This window comes from Lemur catta, chromosome 7, assembly GCF_020740605.2.
Source record: "Lemur catta isolate mLemCat1 chromosome 7, mLemCat1.pri, whole genome shotgun sequence".
Taxonomy (NCBI): domain Eukaryota; kingdom Metazoa; phylum Chordata; class Mammalia; order Primates; family Lemuridae; genus Lemur; species Lemur catta.
In genome coordinates, this window is record NC_059134.1 from 106,515,333 (window position 1) to 106,534,850 (window position 19,518).

The 19,518-nt window shown below is 59.7% G+C and overlaps 1 protein-coding gene across 1 annotated transcript in view; it reads left to right on the forward strand.

The window, feature by feature from the left end:
* The first annotated feature begins 1,099 nt into the window (after positions 1 to 1,099).
* KCNQ1 (potassium voltage-gated channel subfamily Q member 1) overlaps positions 1,100 to 19,518 on the forward strand; it is a 292,046-nt gene continuing 273,627 nt past the window's right edge. Inside the window, exon 1 of the mRNA XM_045558459.1 lies at positions 1,100 to 1,175. Within this exon, the coding sequence (XP_045414415.1) occupies positions 1,173 to 1,175 (3 nt within the window). The 5' untranslated portion in view covers positions 1,100 to 1,172. The remainder of the gene's footprint in view (positions 1,176 to 19,518) is intronic.

Below are 19,518 nucleotides of genomic sequence, written 5' to 3' on the forward strand. Positions count from 1 at the left end.
GGGCTCTGTGCCTGTGGCTTTCTCTCTGTCCACGTTTCCCATGTGGCAGCTTCCTAGCTGTCCTGTCCCCAAGGACCCCCCTCAAGGGTGCCTGGAGTCTCCGGCGCCCACTGGAATCTCTTCCCAGGCAGGAGGAGGGCCGGGGCCACCTTGGCCTGGTGCTACCCGGGGACACTGAGCTCAGAGGAAAGGCCGCCGCCAAGGGTCAGGGCCCTGAAGGGTTTGCCGCAGGAGGTGGCCTCCTTATCGTCACCGTTCTGCTGTGATCAGAGTAGGCCGCCCTCTGCGTTGTGTGTGCCGGCCAGGCCAGAGCGCTGGCGCGGGGCGGGGCTCCTCGCTCCTTCCCTTTGATGAGTCCGCGCTGGGCGGCCTCTGGGACCGGGGAGGGGAAGCGAGAGGAGAAGGGCCACGCCCTGCAGCCTCGAGGCCCCTCTGGGGGCCACAGACTCTTGGCGACACCCTGACAGCAGGGGCGGGAGTCAGGGCCCACCTGACAGGCAGCTCCAACGCTGTCACCGCCAGGAGCCCCTGCCCGGGCCCTGGGGGCTCAACTCCTCTTTGGGAGTCATTAGCAGAAGCAGCTTTACCGTGACGCCGTCGGCCCCAGCTCACGGCGCGTTAGGTGGAATGCTCCCCCCCACTGCCCGCCGTTGGTACTTGGGGCATTGAGAGCCACGCAGCCGTCACTACCATCGAAATCTAGAACGTTCAGTCGCTCCAAAAAGGAAGCCCCGTGCCCTCCTGCCGTGGCCAGTCTGCTTTCTGTTCCCGGGCGTCGGCCTGTCCTGGACGCAGTCGTGCAGCAGGTGGCCTTTTGTGTCGGGGTCTTAGCGTGGTGCCTCTGAGGTCTGTCCGGCCGCGGCGTGGGTGGCGCTTCGCCCCTTTCTGTGGCGGGGGACGTCCCTCTGCAGATGCTCCGCGCCCGTGTCCGTGCCAGCCGCGGGCGACTGGGCTCGGGCGGGGCTTTAAGTTCTCATGCCGGGTGGGGCCGACGCGTGGGGCCTCCGTGCCCAGGTGCGCCTAGGGGGCGGGGCGGCCGGGTGGACAGGTGCCATGGGCGCTGACCGTGTGGCCTGTTTTGCAGCTTCCTCATCGTCCTGGTCTGCCTCATCTTCAGCGTGCTGTCTACCATCGAGCAGTATGCCGCCCTGGCCACGGGGACCCTCTTCTGGATGGTACGTAGGTGCCACAGCGGCCGTGGCGGTCGTCACAGTCGCCCTGGGGACTGGCATCTCCTGGGCATTTGGCCCAATAAGGTGCGGCAGAGCTGCTCCCAGCCTCTCACCTGCAGTCACCTGCTGCCCCGCCCGACTCACGTGCTGGCCCCTCGGGACGTGTGTGCCACAGGTGGGAAGGGCCAAGGAACGAGAGGGACCTGGAGCTGGTGGTCTGGGAGGGCTGCCTGGAGGAGGGGGCAGGAGGACCAGGTGTGGCTGGGAAGCCCTGCCCAAGCCTATGTGCACAGTGGCCTTGGAGGCCGGGTGACTCCTGCTCCGGACTGTCACTGGTGCCCGTGTCCCAGCCCCGTCCTCCTGCCCAGTCACCTGGACGGTCCCAGCATTGGCCTGAGAGGCCTCAGCCCAGCGTCACCTCTTGCGGGAGCCTCTGGCAGCCACACATGTTCCTCCCCGTGGGTGACGGCTGTGACCATTCAACCTGAGCCTGTGTCCCGGCCCTACGGGAGGTGCTGGCGGCCGGTTGAGGACTGAGGGAATTTCCAGCCGCAGGCCCGGCCCCTCGGCCTGGGCAGCCCGTCTGGGCCCCTCGCTCTGAGCAGTGGGCCTCGAGGACCTCCCAGCCGGCGGAGACCCCTCAGGATGGCCTGGGACGGGTCCCGGACGCCCCACTGCCGAGCAGAGCTGGGCCTGGCAGGGCAGATTCATCCGCACGGGCCACTCACCGCCAGCCTGGGAACGGCACGAGCAGGCTCACGGGCTGGCGGGACACAGGCACGTCTGGGGACACAGGACCCCCCGGGGAAGCCGCCTGAACCCAAGGGCGAGTGTGCAGGTTCCCGCAGGGCTGCGCCCGCCGCTCTCTGGGGCTGCGTCTGTGTTTCGTGTCTTGTCTGGGAAGGTCCCCACCATCGACGAGGGAAGAGAGTCACCACTCAGCTCCCTATTCCCAGCTTCCGTGGGGCTGGCCTGGGGCTGTGTCGCGCTTGTCCTCGCTGTGTTTTCCTGGCCGGGGACCTGGCCACGCGGGCTCTGGTGGCCTCCGTGGTGGCCTCCGTGGCAGCGGTGCGTTTTGCTTTCAGGCAGTCGACTTTATCTTCCTTCGTTGCTTCTGGACTTTGAGGCGTAAGTAAGCGCAGAAGAATCCACCCTTGACTTCTAGTGCGCGAAAGGCGTGTTTATTTTGTGTGTTTATGTTGCCGGTGGCCGTTGGGAATTTCCTGGTGAGGGCTGTGCGGCACAGACCCGCTTTTATTCTTGCCCTCGGCCTCCCCGTTGCGCCAACGCCCCTCATTCCAAAGTCCAGCTCTCCTTCCCGGCGTGAGGAGCCGTCTGTCCTGCCGGCCGGGTGTCCCGGTGCCGCGAGGCTGCTCTGGGCGCCGTGTCCGTCCCGCTGCTCTGTCGGCCAGGCCGCGGGTCTGGGTCTGCCGGTCCTGAACTCTGTGTTAGGGCGTGATTTTGCACCTGGGCAGGGGTTCCCTGGTGATTCCTGCGTGTTCGCTGTCACAGTGGACACGACACGTACCTCACCCAGCTCCAGGAAGGAACCTGGTGGCATTTGAAGAGGGGGTGCAGGGACACGGGCGTCTCTGTGGCGTCCACGCCATGGTGCGTCCATCTGGGAGGGGTTTATGGTTTTGGTGTGTGGGTTTTAGACAGTTCTCGTTGATTTCGCTTATGATGATAGCGTTGGTGACAGGAAGTTGTCAGCTGCTATCACACAGAGCATCTCCTCTTCCCTTACATTTCCTGGGGACTCTTTTGGGGTCCATGGGGGCTGCTGATTTCTGTTGTTCTAACCCGCGACTCTGCTGTCTCACTGCTGGGCTCTTCTGCGTCTCTGGCTGAGGGGTCCCTGTCCGGGCCGGGACGCGGCTCGCTCTGCCCGGCGCACCGGGGTGGAGCCTGCGGCTGGTCGGACGGCGCGGCACGCTCCCCCTGACGCTGCGGCGGGGGCTGCGCCCTGCATGCCGTGGGCAGGGGCGGCCCCACGAGCCTGGTGTGACGGTGCGGTTGTGACATGGTTGTGTTCCGTAGCTGGTGTCTTTCCTGCATTTGCGAGATGCTCTTGGGGGGGGGGGTCCCGCCTCACTTTCCTGGGATAACCCCCCGGTCCTGGCACGTGGTTTCCGTGGCTGACCAGCGCATGCACTCGTATTTTGTCGAGGACCTTTAGCCTGACAGCTGTGACGTGGTTCTGTGTGTCCTCTCGTGGTGCCATGTGTATCAGGTTGAGACCATCGTCTTTCCGCGCAGGGTGACTTCCAGTAGCTGTGGGGACGTGGGCCTCGTGTTTCGAGGTGTCCCCACGGCACTGTCCGGCATCGTCGCGTCCTCCTCGCCCGCTGGCTCTCAGACGAGTGTCCGGCGCTGTCTCATACGGGGGATGTCATGTCCCAGCCACAGCTGACAGGGTTGGCCCCACCGGGGGTGGCTTCTCCATGGGGGCCGGGTCTGCGGGGTCCTTGGCCTGGGACTTGTCCGTCCTTGGAGGTCCTCGGGCCAAGGGTGCCCGGTGGCTCCCAGGCTGTGAGAGCCTGGCTGCCAAGTGTTCCCTTGGGGGGGTCTCCATCAGAGGCCACGTGTGCATCTGTGCACACGCATGTGTGTGTGTTCATATGCACAGGAATGTATACATGTGCGGCTGTGTGTACATGCATGGACGTGTATATCAGAGTATACATGTGCGTGTGTTTATAGCCGTGTGTTTAAGCATGCATGTGTATCTGAGCATGTATGTGATTATATGTATGAGTGGGAGGGTTATGCATGTTTATCTCTGAGTGCGTGTGTATGTGTTTGCATGTGTGTATCTGAGCATGTACACGTGTATGTGACCAGATGTATGCACATTGTGCTGTGTACCTGTGAGCATGTATACATATTTACATACACATGGCTATGTGTGTATCCATAAACGTGTGTTTGTGTCATGTTTACGTGTATTAATACATGTAATACGTACACGGTGTTCATGTGTGTGGCTGGCACGGGGATGGTCAGCCCGGCGTCCCCTGAGTGACTCGGGTCAGTCGCTCAGCTGCTGGGGACCCCGGGGGTTCTGGACGGCTGCAGCAGCAGGTGCTCCCGGGGCTGCCGCGAGCCTCCAGCGTCCTGCCTGGCCCTGCCTGGCCCGGGGCTGTGGGCACCAGGGCTCTGAGTTCAGGTCCCAACTTCCCGGGTCCTTGTCGTGCGCTCTGGTGGCGCCTTGGCCTCACCTCCCAGCGCAGCTGGCATGTGGGTGAAGCCGTGGGGACCCTCCCAGCTGTGCCCTGGGCTCCATGTGCCCCTTTGCAGCACCCGAGAGTCCCCATGCCCTGCACGTGGACCAGGCATAGCAACTGGGGGTCAAACCAGCCTGGAAGGGGCGCTCCCCAGCACGCAGCCCCTGCCCTGGGAGGGAGGCGGGCGGACCCTGGCGGCCTCAGGCCTTGTTGGGTGTGGCCAGGAGCCCCTCCCTCCCCAGGCAGCGTTTCTGAGGCTGACAGGAGCTCACTGTCCCTAGATTTGGGGCACGGGGCTGAGACATGTCCAGGGAGCGTCTTCCTCCTCCGCCGCCCGTCCTGGCTTCTCTGGGGCCCACGCGACACCTGGCGGCCTCTCTCTGAACTGCGGCCACCGTCCGTCCTCTGCAGCCCGTCCTGCGCCGCCCTTGCCACGGGCCCAGTGTGCTGTGAAGCAGCTCCCCTGCCCCGTGAGCCCCCAGCCCCAGGCCCAGCCCCTCCGCCCTGGGGCCCCTCTCAACTGGTCCTTCCCCACCCCTGGGAGGGTAGAGACCCTACTGCCTCCCTCGCCCCCATTCTCTCACGTTGGCCACCTCCCTGCCACCCTTCCTGTCCCACCAGGTGCCCCCTCTACATGGCATCTGGGGGACCTCCGACACCAAAACCCTGATGGTCCCAGAAGCTCCCCATGGCATCGGGGTGAATTCCAGCTTCTCTGCTGTGGCCCCTCTGCCCCCAGACTCCCGGCCTGGCCTGCCTGCACCCTCCCTGCTCACTCCAGGAACCTATCACTGACCCTGGGACACACCAGCTGCCCCAGGGCCTTGGCACGTGCTCTGCCCATAGTCTGGCTGTTTCTCCGGTGTGGTGAAGGACTGGCTTCCTGTCGGGTGCCAGGCCTCAGCTTGGCAGTCACCATGCGCGCCCTCCGTGCATGCCCAGCGCCCCGCAGCAGCCCCTGCACTTTCCTCAGTGTCTGCGTGCGACAGGGCTCAGCTGGGGGTTCTGACGGTGTCTCCTCCCTCCATCCCACAGTCCTTGAGGTCAGGGACCCCCAGCCGTGCTCACCCTACACAACCCGCGTGGCACCACCAACTGTGGACAGCCCTCCAGCCAGCCAGCCCGTTTGCCCAGAGCTGCCCCACAGAGACACCCCAAGTTGCTGGGTGGTCCTAGGCCTCAGTTTCCCCACGTGTACAATGGAGGGGGTGCAAGGCAGCTCAGACTTCCCTTCCCTCACAGCCTTGCCAAGTTTCCAAGCAGTTGCCCCACGTGGTGGCCTTGTGGACCCTGCTCTGTCCCTGTGGGTTTCAGCAGATCCCTGGGCCCCTGGAGCCATGAGTCACGGCCAGGGGTCACAGGGGCCCAGCAGGGAGCAGCTGCTGCCCAGCTGGGGAGGGGCGGGTGTAGTAGGTGCAAGGCCGGGGAGGGGTGGGTGCAGGAGGTGCAGGGGCTGGGGAGGGGTGGGTGCAGGAGGTGCAGGGGCTGGGGAGGGGGAAGGGTGGGTGCAGGAGGTGCAGGGGCTGGGGAGGGGTGGGTGCAGGAGGTGCAGGGGCTGGGGAGGGGGAAGGGTGGGTGCAGGAGGTGCAGGGGCCGGGGAGGGGGAAGGGTGGGTGCAGGAGGTGCAGGGGCCGGGGAGGGGGAAGGGTGGGTGCAGGAGGTGCAGGGGCCGGGGAGGGGGAAGGGTGGGTGCAGGAGGTGCAGGGCCGGGGAGTGGAGGGGCGGGTGGGCGCGCAGGCAGGAGGGGCAGGGTGAGGAGGGGGCGCAGGGGCTGGGGCCACCATCCCGCAGCTCCGGCCTGCAGGGTGGGCAGGTGCAGGGCCCGGGCTCATGGCACGGCCGAGTCGGGTCCTGCACCCCCAGGGTGAGCGTGGGTGCGGACCCCGGTGGGGGGCTGTGGGCGGGGCGGGGTGGGGGGCAGCAGGAACAAAGGTGTCCGGGGCCGCGTCCTTGGCGGCCAGCAGGGGGCACGCGCGCCACGCGGGTGAGGGCTGCCGGCCGCGGCCCAGCACCGGGCGGGGCGGGAGCCGAAACCGCAGCGCGGGAGCCGGGGGGGCGCGGGGCTCGGAGCCCGCGCTTCGCCCACCGCCGCCGGTGCGCCCGAGCCGGTCCCCGCCGCTCCCGGGGCTCCCGGGACCCCGCGGCACCGGAGAGCTGTTATCTCTGCACGGTCGGAGGAAACCCCGGGCGGCCTCGCAGGGATTAGGCTTTCTGCTGAGCCAGGGACATTCGGTGGGGGCCTGAAAAAGCCATTTTGGGAGGAAGCCCATCCCGGCTGGGGTCCCGCCACGCTTGAGACCCGGTGTGGCCTCCCAGGCAGGGGAGCCGCTTCTGGGGTTCAGACAGGGCTCCAGCCTGGGTCCCGCGTGTGTGTGCGTGTGCGTGTGCGTGCCTGTCTGCACGTGTGTCTGGGCGTGCAGCGAAGGCGTGTGCGTTCAGTGTGCTGTGGGGATCGCCGTGTGTGCACATGCGTGTCTGCCTTGTCCGTGTGCCCACGTGCATGTGTGTCCACGCGTGCTTTGTGTGTGCTGGGCCTGGGAACGGCCCGCTGTGTGGCTCCTGCCTGCTGTGGGCTGAGCCGCCCCCACCCCATCTCTGCAACAGGAGGCCCCAGCCCAGGTGAGGGGCTGGCTTTTGTCTCAGAATCACAGCTTTTTTCAAATCCCACACAAAGAGGCACTCGAAAGCACAACACAAACACTGCGGGTATTCTGTGCCTTCTGGTGGGGAACATACCAGGGAATTGTCCGCGATGCCTGTGGTTAAAAACCCGTGAGCGGCGGCCCCAGAGGCCTGGGGGATGAGGTCATCGCTGGGCTTCCTCCCGCCTGCTGAGGCCGCGCGGTGACCCACCCTCCCGCCAGCTGGATCCTCCGCCTCGGGTTCTGCTCCCCTCAGCACAGAGTGAGGCCCTCTGTCCCCAGGCCTCTGTTTTCCAGCAAGACGAGACCCCTGGGGCCTCCCTGGGGCCCTGGTGACAGCCCTTGGTGGGTCCCCTTGTGTGTGGAGCAAGGCCAGGCTCTGTCCTCCACGTCCCAGCCCCCCTCCTCTCTTGGCGCGGCCCCCCCCCACACCCTCACCGCCAAGGCGGCCACCAGGGAGGCCTCGGGGCTGTTGTGCAGAGCCTGCCACGTGCAGGGCCCCCACCGGCCGAGAGAGGGGACTCTGAGGTTAAGGCACTTTTGCCCAAGGTCAGGGGACCAGCGGGTGGCTTGGCTTTTCCATTAACAAACCTGAGGTCTGATTTCCCTCCACGCCGCTGTCTGCCCTGGGCGCCCAGCGCACCCCACGCTTGGAGAGCTGCTCCCTCCGACTCGCTCGCGGGGGTGTTACCCCCCCCCCCCCCCGCCGCCCCCGGCTCGGGGACAGGAAGGTTCAGCTCCCTCTGGGGCCCCTGAGCTTGTTTGTCTCTTTGTCCTTGTCACACGGGGCTGCCCAGCAGAGGCTGGCTCCTGCCGCCTGACTGGGGGTTCTCTCCTACGTTCATTCCGCCGGCAAATATTTATTAAGCACCTACTGTGTGCCAGGTTCTACGTGCAGACTGTGGGCTCACAGAGGGCAGGACGTACCAGCCCTGCCTGCGCCGAGCCCCACGGCTGGGCTTGGAGCACGGATGGGTGTGGGCCCCAGCCCTGCGCATGGCCCGAGGCACAGGTGTGGGAGGAACTTCTCCCCCATCTGCCCTGGGAGCCCAGGAAGAGGGCAGCTCTCGGGCCTGTTGGGGTGGAGAATTGCCGGCCTCTGGGCTGGAAGGCAGAGGGGGACGGGGCCCCAGGCTGCTCCTCGGCAGGCGGAGGAGGGGCAGACCCCGAGTGCCTGTCTGGGGCAGGGAGGCTGCGCCAGGTTAGGGGACACCAAGAGGGCCCAGCCTAGGCCACCACCGGCTGCAGCTGCAGGGCTCTTTCCAGGTCTGGGTCATCCCTGATGTCCCTGTACGTGTCTCAGCAAAGCCTCAGAAGTCACCAAGTAGAACTCAAAACCGCTGCCGTACGGAGGCAGAAGTCACTTGGCCGACACTCGGGAGCCCTGTGCCGGCCGGTGAGGACCACCTCAGCCGAGAGGCCCCCACCCGCCCAGCCACCCCGAGGTGGTGCGGAGCTGTTGCAGGGGCTGTCCGTGTCGTGCCACAAGGAGCTTCCAGTCTGGGAGCCTGTGCAGCCTCTCCTGACCCTCACCCAGTCTGTGTGTCAGCTTCGGGCTTTCCTACAAGTGTCCCCACCTATCCCCAGTGAGAGGGGAGGTGCGGGCTCTCTGCAGACCTACACTTCGTCTGAGGCTGCTTCTCCAGGCTGGGGTGGGCCATGTTGCCCGCCTGCCGGGCCTGTGCCCGCGGTGGGTGCCCCTGCGTGCAGCCGCTCTGCCTGACGCGGAGCCACACGCGGCCTCGAGGGGAGGGCGCGTTGCCGAAGCCACAGTCTCGGAGCCTGAGGCCCTCAGGGCTCAGCTGGGAAACAGGGCAGATCTGCCTCCCCACGCAGCCGCGGTCCAGCCTCGCCGGCCACGCGCTCCTGCGGGCACGCCCACCGCCGTCCTGGCCACCCAGCCCCTCGCGCAGCCGAACGGGCACACGCGGCCACAGGAGCCGCTGCCAGTGACGATCCCAGGGCTTGGGGCTGCACGTGGCAGTGAGCTCAGCTGGGCCTATGGCTCCAGTGCGTTGAGGGATTTCTAGAAATTTCCTGCCATGTTGGGCTGCAGTGGAGACTGCTGCCTCACGAGGCTTCCTTTGCACTGAGACGGTGGTAAGTTGCCGTCTGTGCCGTCTGCACGGATCAGACCCGGGAATTGGGAGGGAGGCTCTGCCGGGGCTCCGGCACGTCCCCACCTCACGAGAGAGAAGATGCCGGAGTGTCAGGCCGGGCTGCTGCCGGCTCCACGGGCCGAGGAGACACCCTGGGCTCAGGAGGGCAAAGCGGTTTTGAGGCTGCCCCGGCTGTCCCCGGAGTCCGGCAGAATCATCGGGGCTGGGGGCTTTGTGGTGCATCTCAGGACCCTTCTGCGGGCCCCGCCAGAAGCCCAGAGCTGGATGGGCCACGAGCAGTGGGTTTGCCACCTGTGTTGTAAAACCAAATGCATGAAGCTGTGGGCCTCCGCCCTGGCACCCGGCCCTCCGAGAAGGGCCGCTGGGTCTCGGGCTGCCATGTGGGCCTGCCGGGGCATGTCACAGAGGGCCGGGGCTGGGCTGGCGGTTTAGACTACAGAGCCCCGGCCCCTCTGCGGCTGTGGGGCTGGCCGTCTGCGATGCGGTGTGCGCCCGGCGGGTCTTCTAGGCTGAGGCCTCTCCAGCTCCTGGGGCTTTGCTGGCCATCTCGGTCCTGCGTCTTGTCGACCCGTCACCCTGGTGTCCCCTTCATTGTCACCCAGCGTCCTCCCTGTGAGTCTGTGCCCTAATTTCCCCTCCTATAAAGGACGTTGGTCGTGTTGGATTTGGGGCCACCTTCCCCCAGGAGGACCTCGCCTCCACGAGTCCCCTCTGCAACACCCTCGTCTCCAAACAGGCTCACTCTGAGGTCCTGGGGGTTAAGGCTTCAACATGTGAATTTGGGGGGAGCCCAGGGGCCTACAAGACACGGCCCACGTGGCCGCCTGTTTGTGTGGATAAAGTTTTATCAGCGCACAGCCGCGTGCCCTTGAGACCCTGTCATCTCTGCTGCCTGTGCACCGTGACGCAGAGTCTCACCTTTGTGACGGAGGTTGTGTGGCCCGAAGCCTAAAATGCTTCCTATCTGCCTTGGAAAAAGTTTGCCGAGCCCTGTTCTAAACTATTTATTTAGCAGGGTAACTTTTAAAAGAACAGTTGCTGGGTACGTTTAAACTTGCATTTAAATTACCAACATTTCCCCCCGGGGACACAGAGGTGGGGAGCGTGTGCCGCCCCGGGCTGCCCCCCACACCCCCACCGTGTGGCACCAGGACGGTTCACGGCCCTTCTGGTCCCACAATGTCTCTCTTTCGGGTGTTTTAATTTTTATTTAATTTCTGACTCAGAGGACAGTTAGCATGAGCGCCTCCCAGGAACCCGTGGCCCCGGCCCCGGCCCCCTGGCGGTTTTCGTCTTGTACCGTTTTCTCCCATGTGAGAAAATATAACCCTGTGGGTTTTTGTTTTTTTCTGAGCTGTTTGAGGGTGAGTTGAAAATAGTGTGTTCCTTTGTCCCTTTGAGCCTGTGTGTCGGCTCTAGGACAAGGACCTTCCACTTAACCCGGGACGTGCGACCCCGGCGGGACACCGTCTGATCACAGTTTGCTTTCAGGCTTCACCACTCGTCCCTGGGAGCGAGACTGGTTTTCTCTCGCTGTATGCGGCTGTCACGTGGTTTTGGTCTTGACCCGCGGTGGGGGTGGACGTGGGGGCTCCGGGCCCCTGGCTCCGAGGTTTCCGTGTGGGAAGGGCTGCGGGGCCTCAGGGGGGCCCGGGCGGAGGCGGCAGAGCAGGCTGTCTCTGCCACGGTGGACATTGTTTACGCCCTCCCCGGTCCCCTGTCCCCGAACTGAGGTTTACGGGGTTTGGATTGGCCACGTTCCTGCCCTGGAGGCAGCTGCTCACTAGTGGGACAGCTGACATTCCTTTATGCAAAGTCTGTGCTCTGTGCAGAGCCGTGAAGCCGGAATCCTCGGCCGTAAGTGGGACTAAGTGGGCCGTTCCCCAGTGCACTGGGCCTTGTGCGTGGAGGGTCCCTCGGCAGCTTGTTTTCCGTAACAAAGACTTCCTCTGTGAAGCCAGCACTGGGCCTCACGTTATCTGTTTCGGGCCAGAATTGTCATATATATCAAATTTGTTCAGAACTAGATGGGGGGGTTGAGGGGCCTGGGCAGGAGGCAGAGGAAACAATGCAGGATTTTTGAAATCTTCCCCAAAAACACGTAACCTGATCCCGTCCAAGTGGTTTGTGCGAATCGGGCCGACGCTCCGGGCTGGGCTCCGGAACCGCCAGGCAGTGTCTGTCCCCAGGAGGCTGAGCGGGTGGACAGCAGCCGCCCCACCTGGGTCTGAGGAACCTGGGGGTGCGGGGGACGTGTTCTCAGCCCACGGTGTCCCAGCCAGGCCTGGAGGCTGAGGCGTGAGTGGGGTGACGTCCTGCCCAAAGCTCAGGGCCCTCTGGGGGCAGGTGCCCTCCCGGTCTCCTCCAGGGCTGTCTCAGCACCTCGCCCAGGTGCCACCTGGCCCTTAGTTCCAACTGCACCCCCACAGGAAAAGGGAGGGGCCCCTGGCTGGTGCCTGGCGGCAGGTCCTTTGGGGCCAGGAGGACCCTGTAGTGGACACGTAGAGGCCCCGGCTCCCAGGCCTGGGCCCCGTCAGCTTGTTGCTGTGGTCTGTCCCGTTCTCGGCTGTGCAGCCCGTGGTGCTGAGTGGGAAGAGGGACAGTCTGGGCGGGTGCTGGCGTCGTAGATGACACCAGGCACCTCAGCAGCAGCCCTGGTGAGAGGCCCCGGCTGCACCTTTGCGTGACACACGCTGAGTGTGCCGGCCCCGTGCAGATGCCGGAGCCGAGCACGTGAACGGGCCTGGGGCCCGCGGGCCACAGCAAGTGTCCCCTGGTCTTGCCTTCCTGGCAGCTGCCCCGCCCCGTCCTCAGGCCCCTGGAAAGAGGCGGGTGGGAGGGAAGGGGGGTAGCACGGCCTCATCTCCCTCACGGGCAGGGGGACCAGGCGGCTGAACCCACTGGCACCTCTCAGCCCTCCTGGCAGGTGGTGTGCGTGGCGCGTGCCCGTGTGGGTGTGGTGTGCGTGGTCTCCAGGGCTCTCCCCGTGCCACCAGGTGTCTGGGTGGTCTTACGTTCTGGAACTTTCCCCACCGCACCCGCTTCTCCTTCTTCCCTCTTTCCAGAAATTGTGGTGACTCGGCTCTGGGTTGGTGACGAGAGCAGAGCTGGCCCGGCTGCTGGCCCGGCTGCAGGGCAGGTACAGGCGGGGCCGGGGCGGGAGCACCACCCGGCTCCACGTCGGCGGGAGTGGCCTTTCCGGAGCGGGAGCCCCCTGCCCTTCTGGAAGGTGACAAGGTACAGGGGCCAGGAGGGACCGCAGGATGGAGGGGCCAGGCAGCCAGGCTGCCTGGAGGAGGAGCCGCCATGGCGCTTTGTCCTCTGCCGTGGGTCTGGCTGGAAGCTGAGTCCCGTGAGGGCGGCCTCGGCTCCGGGGGCCGTGTTTTCTCTCCCGCCACCCACAGCTTCCCTGAGGCCCAGGACGAAAGCCGGCCTTGGTGGGGCGCCGCTCGGCCCTCGGGCTTCTCCATTTGGTTTAGCGGGATTAGCGTGTGTGGCAGGACAGGTGCTTCCTTCATGCTGCGCCCCAGGGCTGGAAGGCCCCTCGTCAGCGAGTGCCACGTTCCGTGGGGGTCTCCAGTTCAGGGTAGCTGGGGGGCAGGTCTGGGTAGGTCCTTGTTTTTACATCTGACCCCAGCCAGCTGGAGCGCCTTGTTGCAAGCGCAGGGCAACAGCTGACATAACACAGTGGGGTGGGCCGGGCAGGCTGGGCACGGGCTCCGCATGGGAGTCTTGGGGGTAATAGGATGCGCCCTGCGGGGCCTCGCGGCTGTGGGGTGCTGCAGGGTGGGATCTAGCAGCTGTCCCGCCTGGCCGAGGAGGCTGCCAGAGTGCTCGGCTGTTGCTGGGCAGGGGCCCGGGAGGGGGTCTGGGCAGGTGCCAGAGTAATCCCCCCGGGCACCGCATTCAGATGAGGCCTGATCACGTTCTCGGCCTCCCAGGTCACACAGAACAAACCCGAGGCCCCAGCGTGCACCAGCGAAGCGTGTCGTGCAGCTTTGCAGGGCTGGTGGGGGTCGGCGCAGCCTCACGGGGCCAGGGGGCTGCACTGCAGCACCTGGGTCTCCCGGCCCCCGCTTCGCTGAGCCGACCTCAGAGCCGGGCCAGGCAGCTCCTTCCACGTGACTTCCTGCCCACCCCCCCCAGCCCCCCACCACGAAACTGCATGACAAACGGGTACCTGGGGCCAGGGGACGCGCAGCCTCTTCAGTCGCCCGTGGGGGCTGCCCCAGCTGGGCTCAAGAGGGGCGGATCCTACCTTCCTGTGTCTTTAGAGTTGTAGCGGCGGAGAGCAGCGTTCTGCTCCCCACACATGTGGTCTCACTGCAGCCGACCACCTTCCAGGCTCCCGGCACGGGGCGGCTCAATCCGGCCTCCAGCCTCCGCAGCCTCGTGTCCTCCCGGGTGGTGGCGGGAGGCAGAGCCCCCGGCCTGGAGATTTGCCGGAAAGCAGTCCTTGTGCTGAAGATCACGCAGAGGGGGCTGCGTTTCCAGACGTGGTCATGGTTAAGGTGGTAGAAGTGCCAGGTTGGAAAACACACAGCCTGGTCTAGCTGGGGTGCCTGACTGAGAAGGGGGCGCACACGGACACACACAGACACACATGCGTGAACATACAGGCACACGTGTGCATACATGTGTACACGTGCGTGCAGACAGACACAGACAAGCACACAGGCACCGCGTGGACACTCACGTGTGCATGCACGCTCAGGCTCACACACATGCCTGCATGCACACGTGCACACGAGCACGCTCAGGCCCGGAGCTCGGGCCGGCGGGGAGCGGGACCCCCTCGGGGCTGCGTTCCATTTGCACATTTAATCCAGAAACTGTCAGCGCGGGAAGCTGGATGAGAACAGAATGTCAAGCGTGTGCCGAGGGGCGCGGGCCCCTTTCCTGGCGGGCGGCGATCCGGTCAGTCCCAGCACCGTGTGCTGAGAATAATTTGTGCATCAGAGCACAGCTTGGTCGGGGCCTGGGGAACGACGGGCATCTTTATTTGATTTTAAGTTTGTTTCGCTGGGCCTGCGTCTCTCCTCCCTGACCGTGCTCCGGGGCTGGCTGGGGAGACCGGGGGACGGTTGTGCTGTCCGTGGGGGTGGGGACCAGGCTGGGGTCCATTTCTCGGCGTTGCCAACCCCGCAAAGTCCTGGACCCAGCAGTTGCTGCACAAGCCTGGGACTAAGGACAGAGCCGTGGTGACCTTGCGCTTTCAGGTGCTCGTGAGCAGGGCTTGGTCCCCACTGCAGCGTCCCTGACCTTTCACACAGAAAGTCCCTTTGCTCAAGTTGTCTTGCTCCGTCTCAGGCTCAGGTGATTTTGTTTTTAAATGAGGACATCTGCTAGGCCACCCGGGAGCTCCGGGACCTTGGAAAGTGCCCCCTCGTCCCGGGAGTTTGTGGGAATTTGTAGTCCCCCCGCCCCACCCCGTGTCCACAGAGCCTCTGTCAGAAGCCGAGGCCCTGGGCAGCCGAGGGGGTCTGGGGGTGGCCGGTGGCCTCTGGGGACCTCAGTGGCCCTCTGGTGAGAGCGCAGCAGCGGAGCCACAGACCCGGGGCGGCCTCAGGGCTGTGTGCCGAGCCGGCCATGGCCCTGGAGGCTGGGAACAGAGACTGCAGCCATGGTGGGGTCCGGATCGCCGAGGCTGCCTGTGGGTCTGCATGTTCCTGACCGTCTCTGGGCCTCAGTGTCCTCGTGTGTGAACTACAGGTGATGTCAGGGACTTTAGCTGCTGGGGCTGTGAGGACACAGCGTGAAAACGCTCAGTGGGGAGCCAGTGGCCGGGAGGGCCACAGGGTGTTGGTGGACGGGGCCTCCTCCCGGCAGGGGTGCAGTGCTGGGGAGGGGTGGGACAGGCCCTGGCACTCGCCAGAGGTGTCCTGGTCGGGAGGGAGGGACCTCGATTAGGAATCGCTGTAGCCTCAGGTTTATATTGCGCTCACTTAAAAAAATTGGCTTTATTGAGATCTATGTGGCATGCGGTAGACTGCCGTGTTTAAAGTGTGCCATTTGGTAAGTTTGGACATGTGTATACACCACAGAGCCACCACCGCCACCGGGAGCGTGAACACATCCATCACCCCCAGACACGCTCTCGTGCCCCTTGGGGGTCTCTCCTCCACCCCTCCCCCAGCCAGGAGGCAGCCACCGATCTGCTTGCCGTCAGAATAGTTTGCATTTTCTAGAGTTTTCTGTACATTGAATTATATATCATATACTCCTTTTGCCTGTTTCCTTTCACTCAGCATCATCACTTTGAGATTCATCCAGGCTGTTGCATGTGTCAGTAGCCCCTTGTTTTTAGTGGCTGGGCGGGATTCCCTCGTGGGGACGTGCCGCGGTTCCTTTACCCACGGGTGTGCCGACAGACCAGCTTTGCGTACGAGTGTTCGTAAGGACGTGTATGTCCTGTTTCCTTGGTGAATACGTGGAAACAGAATGGCTGGCTGACATGGTGGGCGTATCGTTGACTGTTCAAGGGACTGGCAGACTGTGTTCCAAAGCGGCTGTGCCATCTTGCATTCCCGTGAGAGCTGCATGTGACACGCCTGGTGCCTCCACCTCCCCATCCACACTGGACACGGCCGCTCGTTTTCAGTGTCAGTCAGCCTGATGGGGTGAGGGGTATCTTGTGATTCTGATTTTCATTTACTAATGACCGAGGACGTTGAGTAAATTTTCATGTGTGTAATTGGCATCCATGTAACTTCTCTGGTGAAAAGTATCTTTTTAAATCTTTCACCCGGTTTAAAATTGGGCTATTTGTATTTTTCTGATTGAGTTGTAAAAGTTCTTTATATATTCTGGTTACATACCGTAGATTTGTGTTTTACACATTTTCTCCCAGGCTGTGGCTTACCTTACCATTTATTTAGTAGTATCTTTTAAAGACAAAAAGTTTTCAGTTGTATGAAGTCAAATTTGTTTTTTCTTTTAAATACTTTTCTGGCTTTTTATGTCATGTTTTTAAAAAAAAAAAATCTTTCCCAAACACGTGATTGCTAAGCTTTTTTCTAGAGGTGTTGTAGTTTTAGTGCTTACATTGAGGTCTGCGAGGCATTTTGAGTTAATCTTTACATATCAGGTAGAGTACAGGTTGAGGGTTATACATCTTTTTCATGGGATGTCTAATCATCCCGGTGAGGTTTGGTGAAAAGGACGTCCTTTGCCACGGGCCTCTCTGTTCTTACTCATCGATCTCTGAGTCTTTCTTTTTGCCGATCCCACACTGCCTTGATTATTGTAGCTCTGTAATAAGGCTTGAAATAAGTTAGGATAATTCATCCAACTTTATTTTTCTTTCTCAAGTTTTTTTGCTTGTCCCGAATCCCTTGCATTTGTATGTAAGTTTTGGAAGCTGCTGCCAATTTTTACAAAGAAGCCTGGTAGATTTGTGTTTGGGATTGCGTTGACACTAAAGATCAACTTGGGGAGAATTCACATCTTACCAACATTGACTCTCCTGGTCCGTAAGCGTTATATCTCTCTCCATTTATTTAGATCTTTATTTTCTCCTGGACGTTTTGTAGTTTTCAGTGTATATTCTCGTACATTTTTTGTCAGGTACCTAAATGTTTCATGTTTTTGATAGTATTGCCAATGGTATTGCTTTGCTAATTTTGATTTCTGATTTAGAACTGAGATTCATTTTGGCAAATTTATCTTGTGTCTTGCACACTTGCTAAACTCACTTATTCTAGTAGCTTTGTTGTGGATTCCCTTGATTTTCTTACACTGATGATCATGTTGTCTGCAAATAAAGATGACTGGCCTCTCCCTTTTCCAACCTGGGTGGCTACTTATTCCTTGGCCTGACTGCACTGGCCAGCCCGTCCAGTGCGCTGTTTAGTAGAAGTGGGAAGAATAGACGTCTTTGCTTGTCCTGAATCTTACAAGAAACATATTGACTTTCACCGTGAAGCGTACTGTTAGCAGGTCTCCGTAGATGTCTGTTAGCAGGTTGAGGAGCAGCCCTTCTAATGCTCTTACTGAGTTTTTAACGTGAGTGTGTGCTGAATTTTGTCAAAAGCTTCTTTATACACACTTTGATATGGTCATGTAGTTTTTCCTTCTTTAATCTCTAAATATGATAAATTATACTGATTGACTTTCAAGTGTTAAATCTTGCATTCCTGAATAAACCCACTTTGGTCATGTTGTATTATTCTTTCTGTATATTGGACTTGATTTGTTAAAGTTTTGCTGAGAACTTTTGCATCTGAGCTCACGAAGGATATTGTCTACAGTCTTCTTGTAATGTCTTTGGATTCGGGATGAGAGTGATGCAGGCGTGACAGACTAAGGTGAGGGAAGTGTCTTCTCTTCCTTTTAGGGGAGGATTTTGTGTAGAATTGGTCTTATTTCTTCGCTGTGTGTTTGGTGGGCTTCATCAGGAAAGCTACATAGGCCTGCACTTCTCTTTATGGGAAGATTGTTAACAAGGTTTCAGATTTACTTAATAGTATTCAGTTATCTATTTCTTCCTGAGTGAGCTTTGGTATTTTGTGTGTTTGAAAAAATCTGTTCATTTCACCTAGGTGTTAAATTTATTGGCATAAAGTTCATAATATTCTATTATTCTTTAAATATTTGTAGAATTTGTAGCAATGTCCCCTCTCTTGTTCCTGACGTTGGTGATTTGTTTGTGTGTGATCAGTCCAGCTAGAGTTTTAGCACTTTTACTGATCTCAAAGAATCAGCTTTTTGTTTCGTTGGATTTTTTCTTTTTTTCATTTTTGTGTTTGCTTATTTGATTTATGCTCTGATTTTTATTATTTCTTTTATTATGCTTACTCAGTTTTAATTTGCTCTTTTTCTAGTTTCCTAAGGTGGAAGCCAAGGTCATTTATTAGAGGTCTTTTTTTTTTTTCAACTTCTAATAGAGGTACTTGAGACTGTTACATTTCTCTCTAAAAGGCGAAAGATTTATACGATCTGAAGAGCAACCAGACTGTTACATTTCTCTCTAAAGATCACTTTAGTTGCATCCCGCAGAGTTTGTGTTATTTTTATTCCATTCAAAATATTTCTAATTTCCTTTTTGATTTCTTCTTTGATACATGTGTTATTTAAAAGTCTATTTCAAACATTTGGGGGGGTTTCAAGATCCCTTTCTGTTATTGATTTCTGCTTTAATTCATTTGTGTTCATAGGAAATACTTCATATGAGTTGAGTCTTTTAAAATGTATTAAGACTTGTTTTACAGTCCAGCATATGATTTATCTTGATAAATTTTCTGGTGTGCGCTTGAAAGGGGTGTTACTCTGTTGCTAGGAAGACTTTCTATAAATGTCCGATGGATTCGTGTGGTTGACAGTATGGTCGGAGGCTACTGTATCTTTACTGCGTTTGTCAGCTTGTTCTGTCAGTTATTGGGAGGCAGATGTCAGGATCTCCAGCTATAACCGTGGATTTGTCTCGATTCCTCCAGTTCTAGTCGTCTTTGTTCACTGTATTCTGAAGCTTTGTTACTGGGCGCGTTAGCACTTAGGATTGTTCTGTCGTCTTAGTGAACTGACCCATTTACCACTGTGAAATTGCCTCCTTTACCCCTGGTAATGTTCTTTACTTCGAAATGTGCTTTCTCTGATATTAATATAGTTACTCTGGCTTTTTTAAAATTAGTGCTAGCATGGTATATTTTTATCATATATTTTACTTGTAAACTATTTGTGTGTTTCTTGTATAAAGCATATGGTTGAGTCTTATTTTGTGAGTCAAATTAAAATATGTGTCTTCTTATGGATAAGTCAAGCTCATTTACATTCATTAATGTGACTGATGTCATTGGTCTCGACTCTGTCATGGTCTTTTATAATTGTACACATTTCGTCGTGGTTGCTGCGGTAGTTTTCTCTACAATGTGTGTATTCTTTGCTCTGTAAAGTTATTGTGGCATTTGGGAAGCCTCGTATCTCTGCTCCAACAGCTACCTCCATACTTACAGCTTTTTCCATTTCCCTAGTCTCTGTTTTCTCATTTACTCCTTCACCATCTGGCTTGTTGGTTTTATTAACATCTTCCCCCCCCATTACGTACACCACAAACAATGAGCTTGTCCCCTTTCTGTCTTCTGTAAGTTGCAGACCCACAACCCTTGGATGGACCACGGGACACCAGGGTTAGGGAGTGGGAAGTGGTGTGGGGTGGGCTGCAGCCTCAGTAGAGTGGTCCTGGTGGCCTCCTCGAGCCGTGGCCACAGGCCTCTGTAGGAAGGTGAAGGTCCAGGTCTTGGGGGCCGGGGGGGCGGCGCAAGCATTCCTGGCAGACGGGACAGCACTTATTAAGGCCCTGGGAGGACAGGCTGCTGGCACGGGCGGCAAGCACTGCGAGGAGCCCGGAGTGTCCAGAGAG